Source organism: Balaenoptera musculus, chromosome X (genome assembly GCF_009873245.2).
Source record: "Balaenoptera musculus isolate JJ_BM4_2016_0621 chromosome X, mBalMus1.pri.v3, whole genome shotgun sequence".
NCBI lineage: Eukaryota > Metazoa > Chordata > Mammalia > Artiodactyla > Balaenopteridae > Balaenoptera > Balaenoptera musculus.
Genome location: NC_045806.1, coordinates 49,725,659 through 49,738,632, shown reverse-complemented (window position 1 = coordinate 49,738,632; position 12,974 = coordinate 49,725,659). Strand labels below are relative to the sequence as shown.

At 36.2% G+C, this 12,974-nt stretch overlaps 1 protein-coding gene across 1 annotated transcript in view; it reads left to right on the top strand.

Annotated features, from left to right (window-relative positions):
• ARHGEF9 (Cdc42 guanine nucleotide exchange factor 9) overlaps positions 1–12,447 on the top strand; it is a 176,299-nt gene extending 163,852 nt beyond the window's left edge. The window contains exon 7 of the mRNA XM_036839278.1: positions 12,107–12,447. Coding sequence (XP_036695173.1) covers positions 12,107–12,288 — 182 coding nt within the window. The 3' untranslated portion in view covers positions 12,289–12,447. The remainder of the gene's footprint in view (positions 1–12,106) is intronic.
• Positions 12,448–12,974: the final 527 nt, after the last annotated feature.

The window sequence follows — 12,974 nt, the reverse complement described above, 5'->3', positions numbered from 1 at the left end:
TACAACTGCATGTGAATCTACAATGATCTCAAAATAAAAAGCTTAATTAAAAAATTAAAATGAGCACTCCCCAAACTCCCTCCCTAATATCTACATATAATTGTTTGGCCTCTGGAACCCTTGTATTTTTGACACTTACCACCTTTGAAAACTGACGACATCATCAAAATGACAAAATAGTTTTCTACTGTCATCTCCCTAAAGAACACAGATTTTCACCAACAGATGAGAGTGTTTTTGTAAAAGTCTGGGAGTCCAGTGGAGAAGTTCCAGACCAAATAATCTATGATTGGATGTATAGAAGAGGCCAGTCAATAAAAACTGGAGGAGGTGACAGCAACACAAGACTAGAAGGAATATGAAAAATCAAGGAAACAAGACATCATCAATGGAATGCAATAATTTCCAGAAGCTGACACAAAAAGACCAGAAGATCTGTGATTTGCATGATAAACAATTTAAAATAGTTGTTTTAAGGAAGCTCAGTGAGCTACAAGAGAAACAATTCAACAAAATCAGGAAAACATCATGAACAAAATAAGAAATTTAACAGAGTAGAAATCATAAAAAGAACCAAACAAATTATAGAGCTGAAGAATACAATGTATGAAATGAAAAATACAATAGAGAGCATCAATAGCAGACATGATGAGCCAGCAGAAAGTGTCTGTGAAGTCAAAGAAAGCTCATTTGAAATTGACTAGTCAGAGTAGGAAAAAAAAAAGAATGAAAAAGAGTGAAGTATGCCTGTGTGACTTATAGGATAAAATTAAGATTAACAATCTACAAAATATTGGAGTCCCAGAAGGAGAAGAGAGGGAGAAAGGGGAAGAAAGATCATTTAAATAAATAATGACTAGAACTTCCCAATTCTGGGTAGATATTTTGATATTTAAGTTCATGTGGCTCACTGGTCTCCAAACAATTCAACCCAAAATGGTCTTCTCTAAGATACATTATAATAAAGCTGTCTAAAATCAAAGACAAAAAGAGAAGGTTAAAAGCAGCAAGAGAAAAAACGATTCTCATATGCATGGGAACCTGCATAAGGCTATCAGCAGATTTCTCAACAGAAACCTAGCAGGCAAGGAGAGAGTGGAATGATATATTCAAAGTACTGAAAGAAAATAACACCCAACCAAGAATGCTGTACCCAGAAAAGTTGTCTTCAGAAATAAAGGAGAGAAAAAGAATTCCCCTGACCAAAAAAAAAAAAAAAAAGATGAAAGAGTTAATCACCACTAGACTTGTCTTACAATAAATGCTGAAAGTTCTTCAAGCTGAAATGAAAGGATGCTAATTAGTAACACAAAAACGTGAAGAAGAAAGTATGACAGGGGCAGGAGACAAGATGGCAGAGTAGAAGAACTTGAGCTTACCTCCTCTCACAAAAACAACAAAATCAAAACTAACTGCTGAACAACCATCGATAAAAAAGACCCCAACCTACCAAAATATGTACTCTACACCCAAAGACAAAGAGAAAGCCACAATGAGATGGTAGGAGGGGTGCTTCTGCAATATAATCAAATCCTATACCCACCAAGTGGGCAACCCACAAACTGGAAAATTATTATATTACAGAGGTTCTCCTACAGGAGTGAGAGTTCTGAGCCCCACGTCAGTCTCCCCAGCCTGGGGGTCTGACAATGGGAAGAGGAGCCCACAAAGCATTTGGCTTTGAAGACCAGTGGGCTTGAGTCTAGGAGTTCCACAGGACTGGGGGAAACAGACTACACCCTTGGAGGGAGCACACAAGGTTTCACGTGCACTGGGACCCAGGGCAAAACAGTGACTCCATAGGATCCTGGCCCAGACCTTCCTGCGGGTCTTGAAGAGTATCTTAGGGAGGCAGGGGTCGGCTGTGGGTCACTGTGGGGACAAGGGCACTGGTGGTGGGGGCTCCAAAGAATATTGATCAGCATGAGCTCTCCCAGAGGTCATCATATTGACACCAAGACCTGGACAACAGCCTGTAGGATCCAGCACTTGGAGGCCTCAGACCAAACAATGAACATGGTGGAAACACAGCCCCACCCATCAGCAGACAGGCTGCCTAAAGTCGTCCTGAGCCAACAACCACCTATAAACACACCTCTTGCCATGGCCTTACCCCCAGAGGGACAAGATCTAGCTCCACCCACCAGTGGGCAGACACCAGTCTCTCCCACCAGGGAGCCTGTACAAGCCTCTGGACCCACCTCACCCAGCAAAGTGCAGACACCAGAAGCAAGAAAATCTACAGTCCTGCAGTGTGAGGAACGGAGACCACAAAGACAGAAATCTAGACAAAATGAGATGGCAGAGAAATATGTTCCAGACGAAAGAACAAGATAAAACCCCAGAAGAACAGCTAAGTGAAGTGGAGATAGGCAACCTATCTGAAAAATAATCCAGAGTAATGACAGTAAAGATGATTCAAGATGTCAGAAAAAGAATGGAGCACAGACCAGTAGGATACAAGAAATGTTTAATAAAGCACTAGAAGCTTTAAAGAACAAACAAAGATTAAACAATACAATAACTGCAATGAAAAATGCACTAGAAGGAATCAATAGAAAAAGTGAGGCAGAAGAACGAATAAGTGAGCTGGAAGACAGATTGGGGGAAATTGCTGCTGCAAAACAGAATAAAGAAAAAAGAATGAAAAGAAATGAGGACAGTCTCAGAGACTTCTGGGACAACATAAAATGCACAAACATTTGCATTATAGGGGTCCCAGAAGGAGAAGAGAGAGAGAAAGGGCCTGAGAAAATATTTAAAGAGATAATAGCCAAAAACTTCCCTAACATGGGAAAGGAAACACCCACTCAAGGCCAGGAAGTGCAGAGAGTCCCATACAGGATAAACCCAAGGAGGAACATACTGAGGCACATATTAATCAAATTGACAAAAAATTAAGGCAGAGAAAATATTAAAAGCAACAAAGGAAAAGCAACAAATAACACACAAGGGAATTTCCATAAAGTTATCAGCTGATTGTTCAGCAGTAGCTCTGCAGCCCCAAAGGGAGTGGCACGATATATCTAAAGCCATGAAAGGGAAAAAACACAACCAAGAATACTCTACCCAGCAAGGCTCTCATTCAGATTCCATGGAAAAAGCAAATGCTTTACAAACAAAAGCTAAGAAAATTCACCACCACCAAACCAACGAATGCTAAGGGATATTCTCTAGATGGAAAAGAAAAGACCACAACTAGAAACAAGAAAATTATGAATGGGAAAGTGCAACAGTAAAGGCAATCATACAGTAAAGGTAGGCAAGCATCCACACAAAATATGATAACAAAAACAGCAATAGTGAGAAGAGGAGCGTACAAATGCAGGATTTTGGAAATCCATTTGAAATTAGGAGACCAGCAACTTTTAAAAATCTTGTATATATGTAGTCTGTTATATCAAAACCTCATGGTAAGCGGAAAGCAAAAATCTAGAACAGATACACACACAAAAAAGAAAAAGCAATCCAAACACAACACTAAAGGTAGTCATCAAATCACAAGAGAAGAGAACAAAAAGGGAAGAAAAAGAACTACAGAAACTAATCCAAAACAATTAACAAAATAGCAATAAGAACATACAGATCAGTAATTATCTTAAAGGTAAATGGATTAAATGCTCAAACAAAAAGCCATAGACTGGCTGAATTGATTTAAAAAAGAAGCAGAAGATGTGGTATATATATACAATGGAATATTACTCAGTCATAAAAAGAAACAAAATTGGGTCATTTGTAGAGACATGGATGGACCTAGAGACTGTCATACAGACTGAAGTATGTCAGAAAGAGAAAAACAAATATCGTATGTTAACACATATATGTGGAATCTAGAAAAATAGTACAGATGAACCAGTTTGCAAGGCAGAAATAGAGACACAGATGTAGAGAACAGATGTATGGACACCAAGGGGAGATGGTGGTCACATGAATTGGGAGAATGAGATTGACATATATATACTAATATGTATAAAATAGAAAACTATCAAGAACCTGCTGTATAGCAAAGGGAACTCCACTTCGCTGTGCAGTAGAAACTAACATGACATTGTAAAACAACTATATCCGAATTAAAAAAAAAAGACACATATATGCTGTCTACAAGAGACCCACATCAAATCTAGAGACACATACAGACTGAAAATGAGGTGATGGAAAAAGGTATTCCATGCAAATGGAAATCAAAAGAAAGCTGGAGTAGTGATACTCATATCAGACAAAATAGACTTTGACATAAAGACTGTTACAAGAGACAAAGAAGGACACCACATAATGAGCAAAACATCAATCCAAGAAGAAGATATAACAATTGTAAATATTTATACACCCAACATAGGAGCACCTCAATATATAAGGCAAATTCTTACAGCCATAAAATGAGAAATTGACAGTAACACAATAATATTGGGACACTTTAACACCCCATTTTCATCAATTGACAGATCATTCAGACAGAAAATCAATAAGGAAACAAAAGCTTAAATGACACATTAGACAAATGGACTTAATTGATATTTATAGAATATTCCATTTAAAAGGAGAAGATGCACATTCTTCTCAAGTGCACATAGAACATTTTCCAGGATAGATAACATGGTGTACCATACAGTAAGCCTCATTATATTTAAGAAAATTGAAATTATATCAAGCCAGCACTCCAACTGCAATGTTGAGATTAGGAATCAACTACATGAAAAAAAATGCAAAAAACACAAACACCTGGAGGCTAACAATATGTTACTGAACAACAAATGGATCACTGAAGAAATCAAAGAGGAAATTCAAAAATACCTAGAGACAGACGAAAATGAAAACATGATGATCCAAAACTTATGGGACACAGCAAAAGCAGTTCTAAGAGTGAAGTTTGGAGCAATGCAGTCTTACCTCAGGAACCAAGAAAAATCACAAATAAACAACAAAAACTTACACCGTAAGCAACTAGAGAAATAAGAACAAACAAAACCCAAAGTTAATACGAGGAAATAAATCATAAACATCAGAACAGAAACAAATGAAATAGAGATGACGAAAACAAGAGAAAAGACAGTGAAACTAAAAGCTGGTTCTTTGAAAAGATAAACAACATTGATAAACTTTAAGTCAACCCCATCAAGAAAAAAAGGGATAGGGCTCAGATCACTAAAATTAGAAATGAAAAAGAAGTTACGTCGGACAACACAGAAATACAAAGGATCATAAGAGACTACTACAAGCAACTATATGCCAATAAAATGGACAGTCTAGAAGAAATGGACAAATCCTTAGGAAGGTAAAATCTCCCAAGACTGAACCAGGAAGAAATAGAAAATATGAATAGAACAATCACAAGTACTGAAATTGAAACTTATTTTAAAAACTTCACACAAACAAAAGTCCAGTATCAGATGGCTTCACAGGCAAATTCTGTCAAACCTTTAGAGAGGAGTTAACACCTATCCTTCTCAAGCTCTTCCAAAATATAGCAGAGGGAGACACTCCCTAACTCATTCTACGAGGCCACCATCACCCTAATACCAAAACCAGACACAGATACCACAAAAAAAGAAAATTACAGGCCAATATCACTGAAGAACATAGATGGAAAACTCCTCAACAAAATACTAGCAAACCAAATCCAACAATACATTAAAAGGATCAAACACTACAATCAAGTGGGATTTATCCCAGGGATACAAGGATTTTTCGTTATCCCCAAATTAGTCACTGATATACCACATTAACAAATTAAAAAGTATAACAAATATATGATTATCTCAATAGATGCAGAAAAGGCTTTTTACATTTCCAACACCCATTTATGATAAAAGCTGTCCAGAAAGTGGGCATAGATGGAACCTACCTCAACATAATAAAGGCCATATACAACAAACCCACAGCTAGCATCACACTCAATGGTAAAAAGCTGAAGGCATTTCCTCTAAGATCAGGAAGAAGAAAAGGATGTCCACTCTCACCACTTTTATTCAAGTTCTGGGAGTCCTAGCCACAGCAACCAGAGAAGAAAAAGAAATGAGTGCAATCCAAACTGGAAAAGAAGTAAAACTGTCACTGTTTGCAGATGACATGATACTGTACATTGATGATCCTGAAGATGTTACCAGAAAACTACTAGAGTGTGTCAATGAATTTGGTAAAGTTGCAGGATACAAAATTAACACTCAGAAATCACACTAACAGAAAAAATCAGAAAGAAAATAAGGAAACAATCCCATTTACCATCACATCAAAAAGAATAAAATACCTAGGAATAAACCTACCTAACAAGGCAGAAGACCTGTACTCTGAAAACTATAAGACTCTGATGAAAGAAATTGAAGGTGACACAGATGGAAAGATATACCATGTTCTTGGTTTGGAAGAACCAATATTGTCAAAATGACTACACTACCCAAGGCAATCTACAGATTCAATGCAATCCCTATTAAATTACCAATAGCATTTTTCACAGAATCAGAACAATTTTTTTTTAATTTATATGGAAACAAAAGACTGTATAGCCAAAGTAATCCTGAGAAAGAAAAATGGAGCTGGAGGTATCAGGCTCCCTGACTTCAGACTATACTACAAAGCTACAGTTATCAAAAAGACCTACTGTATAGCTCAGGGAAATCTGATCAGTACTCTGTAATAACCTAAATGGGAAATGAATCTGAAAAAGAATAGATACATCTGTGTGTATAACTGAATCACTCTGCTGTACACCTGAAACTAACACAAAATTATTAATCAACTCCAATATAAAACAAAAATTTAAAAAATCATTTCCAAAAATGTATGGTAGTGGCACAAAAATAGAAATATAGATCAGTGGAACAGAATAGAAAGCCAAGAAATAAACCCATGCACCTATGGTCAATTAATCTATGACAAAGGAGGCAAGGAAATACAGTGGACAAAAAGACAGTCTCTTCAATGAATGGTGCTGGGAAAACTGGACAGCTACATGTACAAGAATGAAACTAGAACATTCTCTAACACCACACACAAAAATAAACTCAAAGTGGATTAATGACCTAAATGTAAGACCAGATACTATAAAACTCTTTGAGGAAAACATAGGCACAACATTCTTTGACATAAGTTGCAGCAATATCTTTTTGGATCCACCTCCTAGAGTACTGAAAATAAAAACAAAAATAAACAAATGGGACCAATTAAACTTAAAAGCTTTTGCACAGCAAGGGAAACCATAAAAAAAAAAAGACAACCCACAGAATGGGAGAAAATATCTGCAAATGAAGCAACTGACAAGGGATTAATCTCCAAATATACAAACAGCTCATGCAGCTCAATATCAAAAAAAATAAACAAACAAACAACCCAATCAAAAAGTGGGCAGAAGATCTAATAGACATTCCTCCAAAGAAGACATATAGATGGCCAAAATCACATGAGAAGATGCTCAACATTGCTAATTATTAGAGAAATGCAAATCAAAACTATAATGAGGTATCACCACAGACCGGTCAGAATGGCCATCATCATAAAGTCTACAAACAAATGCTGGAGAGGGTGTGGAGTAAAGGGAATCCTTCCACACTGTTGGTGGGAATGTAAATTGGTACAGCTGCTCTGGAGAACAGTATGGAGGTTCTTTAAAAAACTAAAAATAGAGCTACCATATGATCCAGCAATCCCTCTCCTAAGCATATATCCAGAGAAAACCATAAATCAAAAAGATACGTGAAGCACCGAGCTGATCTCCCTGTGCTATGCAGCTGCTTCCCACTAGCTATCTATTTTACATTTGTTAGTAGGGAGGTGGGGGGGAGACGCAAGAGGGAGGAGACATGGGGATATATGTTTACGTATAGCTGATTCACTTTGTTATAAAGCTGAAACTAACACACCATTGTAAAGCAATTATACTCCAATAAAGATGTTAAAAAAAAAAGAAACATTCACCCCAATGTTCATCGCAGTGCTATTTACAATAGCCAGGACATGGAAGCAACCTAAATGTTCATCAATGGATGAATGGATAAAGAAGATGTGGTACATATATACAATGGGATATTACTCAGCCATAAAAAAGAACAAAATAATGCTATTTGCAGCTACATGGATGGACCTAGTGATTGTCATACTGAGTGAAGTAAGTCAGAGTAAGTCATATATCATATGGTATTGCTTATATGTGTAATCTAAAAAATGGTACAAATGAACTTATTTACAAAACAAAAATAGAGTCACAGATATAGAAAACAAACTTATGGTTACCAAAGTGGAAAGGGAGAGAGGGATAAATTGGGAGATTGGGATTGACATATACACACTACTATATATAAAATAAATAACTAATAAGAACCTACTGTATAGTACAGGGAACTCTGCTCAATACTCTGTAATGATGTTTATGGGAAAATAATCTAAAAAAGAGCAGATATATGTATATGTTTAACTGATTCACTTTACTATACAGCAGAAACTCACACAATATTGTAAATCAACTATATTCCAATAAAAATTAATTTTTAAAAAATAAGCAAAAGACCTAAGTAGACATTTTCCAAAGAAAATATTCCAATAGCCAACAGGTACACGAAAAGTACCTCAGCATCATTAATCATCAGGAAATGCAAATCAAAACCACAATGAGATATTACCTCACACCTTTCAGAAAGGCTGTTATCAAAAGACAAGTGCTGGCAAGTGCTGGGAAGGATGTAGAGAAAAGAGACCCTTTTATACTGTTGGTAGGAATGTAAGTTGGTACAGCTGCTATGGAAAACAGTATGGAGGTTTGTAAAAAAATTAAAAATAGAGCTACCATATAATTCAATTCCAGTTCTGGGTATATATCTAAAGAAAAGAAATAACTATCTTGAAGAGGTATCTGTACCCCATGTTTGTTACTGCATTATTCATAATAGCCAAGACATAGAAATAACCTAAGTGTCCTTTGACAGATAAATGGATAAAATAAATATATACAAACACATACACAATGGAATATTATTCAGCTGTAAAAAGAGGGAAATCTTGTCTTTTCCACATCATGGACTAACCTGGAAGGCGTTATGCTAAATGAAATTATTCAGACAAAGAAAGACAAATACTGTATGATCTCACTTATATGGGGAATCTAATAAAACTGAACTTGTAGAAACAGAGAAGAGATTGGTGTTTGCCACATGCGAGTGGTGTTGGGTAGGGGAAATAGGTGAATGTGGTCAAAAGGTACAAACTTTCAGTTATAAAATAAATGAGGTTGAGGAAGTAACATACAGCATGAAGATTATAGTTAGCAAAACTGTATTGTGTATTTGAAAGTTGCTAAGAGAGTAGATTGTAAAAGTTCTCATCAAAAGAAAAAACGTGTAACTATGTGAAGTGATGGATGTTAAGTGACCTTAATGTGCTTATCTTTTTGCAGTATATACATATATCAAATCATTATGTTGTACACCTTAATCTTATACAATGTAATATGTCTATTATGTCTCAAATTAGGGAAAAATACAAAATCTGAGCAGACAAATAACAAGTGAGAAGGTTGAATCAGTAGTCAAACCTCCCAACAAAGAAAAGCCCAGGAACAGATAGATGGTTTCACTGGTGAATTCCATGAAACATTTAAAAAAGAATTAACACCAATCCTTCTCAAACTAGTCAAAAACCTAAAAGGAACACTCCCAAACTCATTTTATGAGGCTAACATTACCCCAATACCAAAGCTGGATAAAGATACTACTAGATATCCTTGATGAATATAGATGTAAAAATTCTCAACAAAATACTAGCAAACCAAATTCAACAGCGCATAAAAGGATCATGCATCATCATCAAGTGGGATTCATCTCTAGGATGCAAGCATGGTCTACATATGCAAATCAATAAATGTGACACACCACATTTATAGAATGAAAGATAAAAATCACATGATTACCTCAATAGATGCAGAAAAAGCATTTTACAAAATTCAACATCTTTCGTGATAAAAATTCTCAATAAATTGGGTATACAAAGAACATATTTCAATATAATCAATGCTTTTTATGACAAGCTCACCACTAATAACATAATATTCAGAGGTGAAAGTTTGAAAGCTTTTCCTCTAAGTTCAGGAATAAGACAAGGATTCTAAACCTCACCACCCCTATTCAGCATAGCTCTTGAAGTCCTAGCCAGAGCAGTCAGGCAATAAAAAGCAATTAAAGTCAGAAAGGGAGAAGTCAAACTGTCTCTGTTTACAGATGATATGATTTCATACATAGAAAACTCTAAAGACTATCCCAAGAAATAATAATATTAGAATAATAAAGAAATTCAGTAATGTTTCAGGATACAAAATCAGTGTACAGAAATCAGTTGTGTTTCACTAACAACAAACATCCAAAAGAGAAATTAAGGACACAATCCCCTTTGCAATAGCACAAAATAGTAAAATACTTAGGAATAGGTTTAACCAAGAAGGTTAAAGATCTGCACATTGAAATCTATTAGACATTTATGAAAGAAATTGAAGAAGACACAAATAAATGGAAAGATATCCCATATTCATGAATGACAAGAATTAATATTGTGAAAATGTCCTTACTATACAAAGCCATCTTTATACTTGCTGTAATCCTTATCTCAAATTCCATGGCATTTTTCATAGAAGGAGAGAAAACACTCCTAAAATTCATATGGAACCACAAAAGACCCCAATTTACCAAAGCAATTCTGATAAAGAAGAGCAAAGCTGGGGGCAATCATGTATCCCAATTTCAAACTATATTACAAAGCTATAGTAATCAGAAAAGTATGGTACTAACATAAAAACCAGCATATAGATCAATGGAACAGAATCAAGAGCCCAATTATAAACCCACACTTATGGTCAACTAATATTTGTCAGGAGGCCAAGAATATTCAGTGTGGGAAAGATAGTCTCTTTTATTAATGGTATTGGGAAAATTGGATGTTTACATGCAAAGGACTGTATTGGACCCCTATATTACACCACTCATAAAAATTAACTCAAAACGGATTAAAGACTTAAGTGTAAGACCCATATCTATAAAACTCCTAGAAGAAAACAGGGAAAATACTCCTCAACATTGATCTTGGCAATGAGTTTTTGAATATGACACCTAAAGCACAAGCCAGAGAAACAAAAATAAGCAAGTGGGACTACATCAATTTAGAAAGCTTCTGCACAGCAAAAGAAAGACAATCAACAAAATGAAAAGGCTACCTATGCAATGGGAGAACCTTTTTATAAACCATACACCCAATAAACACACACACACACACACACACACACACACACACACATACACACTGTGGAATACTATTCAACCATAAAAAGAAGGAAATCCTGCCATTTATGGAAATATGGATGGTCTTTAGGGAGTTATGCTGTGTGAAGTGTCAGACAGGAAAATACAAATACAATATGTCACTTATATATGCAATCTGAGAAAGGCAAAATTATAGAAACAGAAAGTAGATTAATGGTTGCCAGGGGTTGGGGTTGGGGAAAGTGGGGCAATGTTGGTCAAAGGGCACAAACTTCTAGTTATATGATGAAATAGTTCTGGAGATATAATGTACAGTATGGTTAATATAGTTAACAATACTCTATTGTATACTTAAGGTAATTGTGTGAGGTGATGGATGTGCTAACTAACCTTATTGTGGTAATTATTTCACAATATATATGTATAATGAATCATCACATTGCATAACTTAAACTTACACAATATTGTATGTCAGTTACATCTCAATAAAGCTGGAAAACAATAACAAGAACAAAAACAAAACAACAAAATACTGGCTTTTAGAAAAGAAGTGGTTCCTTCCCACCGAAGTGTGAATGTCTTAATATGTTATATGATGGCTTAATATGATACTACTTCCAGGGTAATGGGATCAAGTCGTCAAACAAAGGCAAACAGAGAAGCTATAATGTTGAAATTTCAGACACTGACCAGCAGATGAAAAAGGTATTTGGGAGCAGCAGAGAGATCATCCTTGCATTCTGAATCATATGCTGTGTGCCTCAGCCTATTCTGTTCTGAATAGAGATAAGGATTAAAAGTGGGCACTAGGTGCTTTGAGAAGCCCCTTGCTACTTAATTTATACCATTTCCCTTTGATCTCCCGTCTACTCTAGGTGTCACCTCTGCTCGCTCAGTTCCTCCTTCCTACCCACCACCGCAGGACCCGTTAAACCAGGGCCAGTACCTGGTCCCTGATGGCATCGCTCAGTCGCAGGTCTTTGAGTTCACCGAACCCAAGCGCAGCCAGTCACCATTCTGGCAAAACTTCAGCAGGTTAACCCCCTTCAAAAAATAATACCAACAGGGAGGCAGATAATTTTAAAATAAAGTAAATAAAATTATATTTATAGATGGACCTTTTTTCGGAGAAGCACTGTTGAAATTTATATATATATATATACACATATACACACACACACGCATACACACACACATACACCCACGCACACAGGACCTTGAGTGTACACACACACACACACACACACACACACACACACACACACACACACACATGCAGAAGGACCAAAAATGTTTTCTGTTGTTTTGGGGAAGTAAAATCTGTAGTTGGTAGGAAGAAGTACCAATGAATTCCAAACACATGATCCCTTCTTTAAAAGTTTTCCATTCTTACCCTGTGCCCCTCCCCTTTACTTTCAGAAAATGACATTTCTATTTGTTCCTTTTCTTGTTGAGATAATCTTTTTGCTCTCCTGTGAGTGATTCATTGACTTGTCATTATTAACATAGATGTGTTTGTATTGTTTTTTAGTTTCCTGATGATACTGATGCTGATGACTTTTGAATTTAATTTGATGTGGTGGAGTTTGAGAGTTTTGAATTTCTTTTTTTCCTTTTCCTTTTCACTGGGTAAGGGGAGGATCCCCTTCCTCCACTCCCTCAACTGATCATCTGCGAATGTTTCTGCAGCCCTGCAGTTGCCCCAAATAGCCTTTTCCCTGCATCTTCTGTCCTCAGTCATGC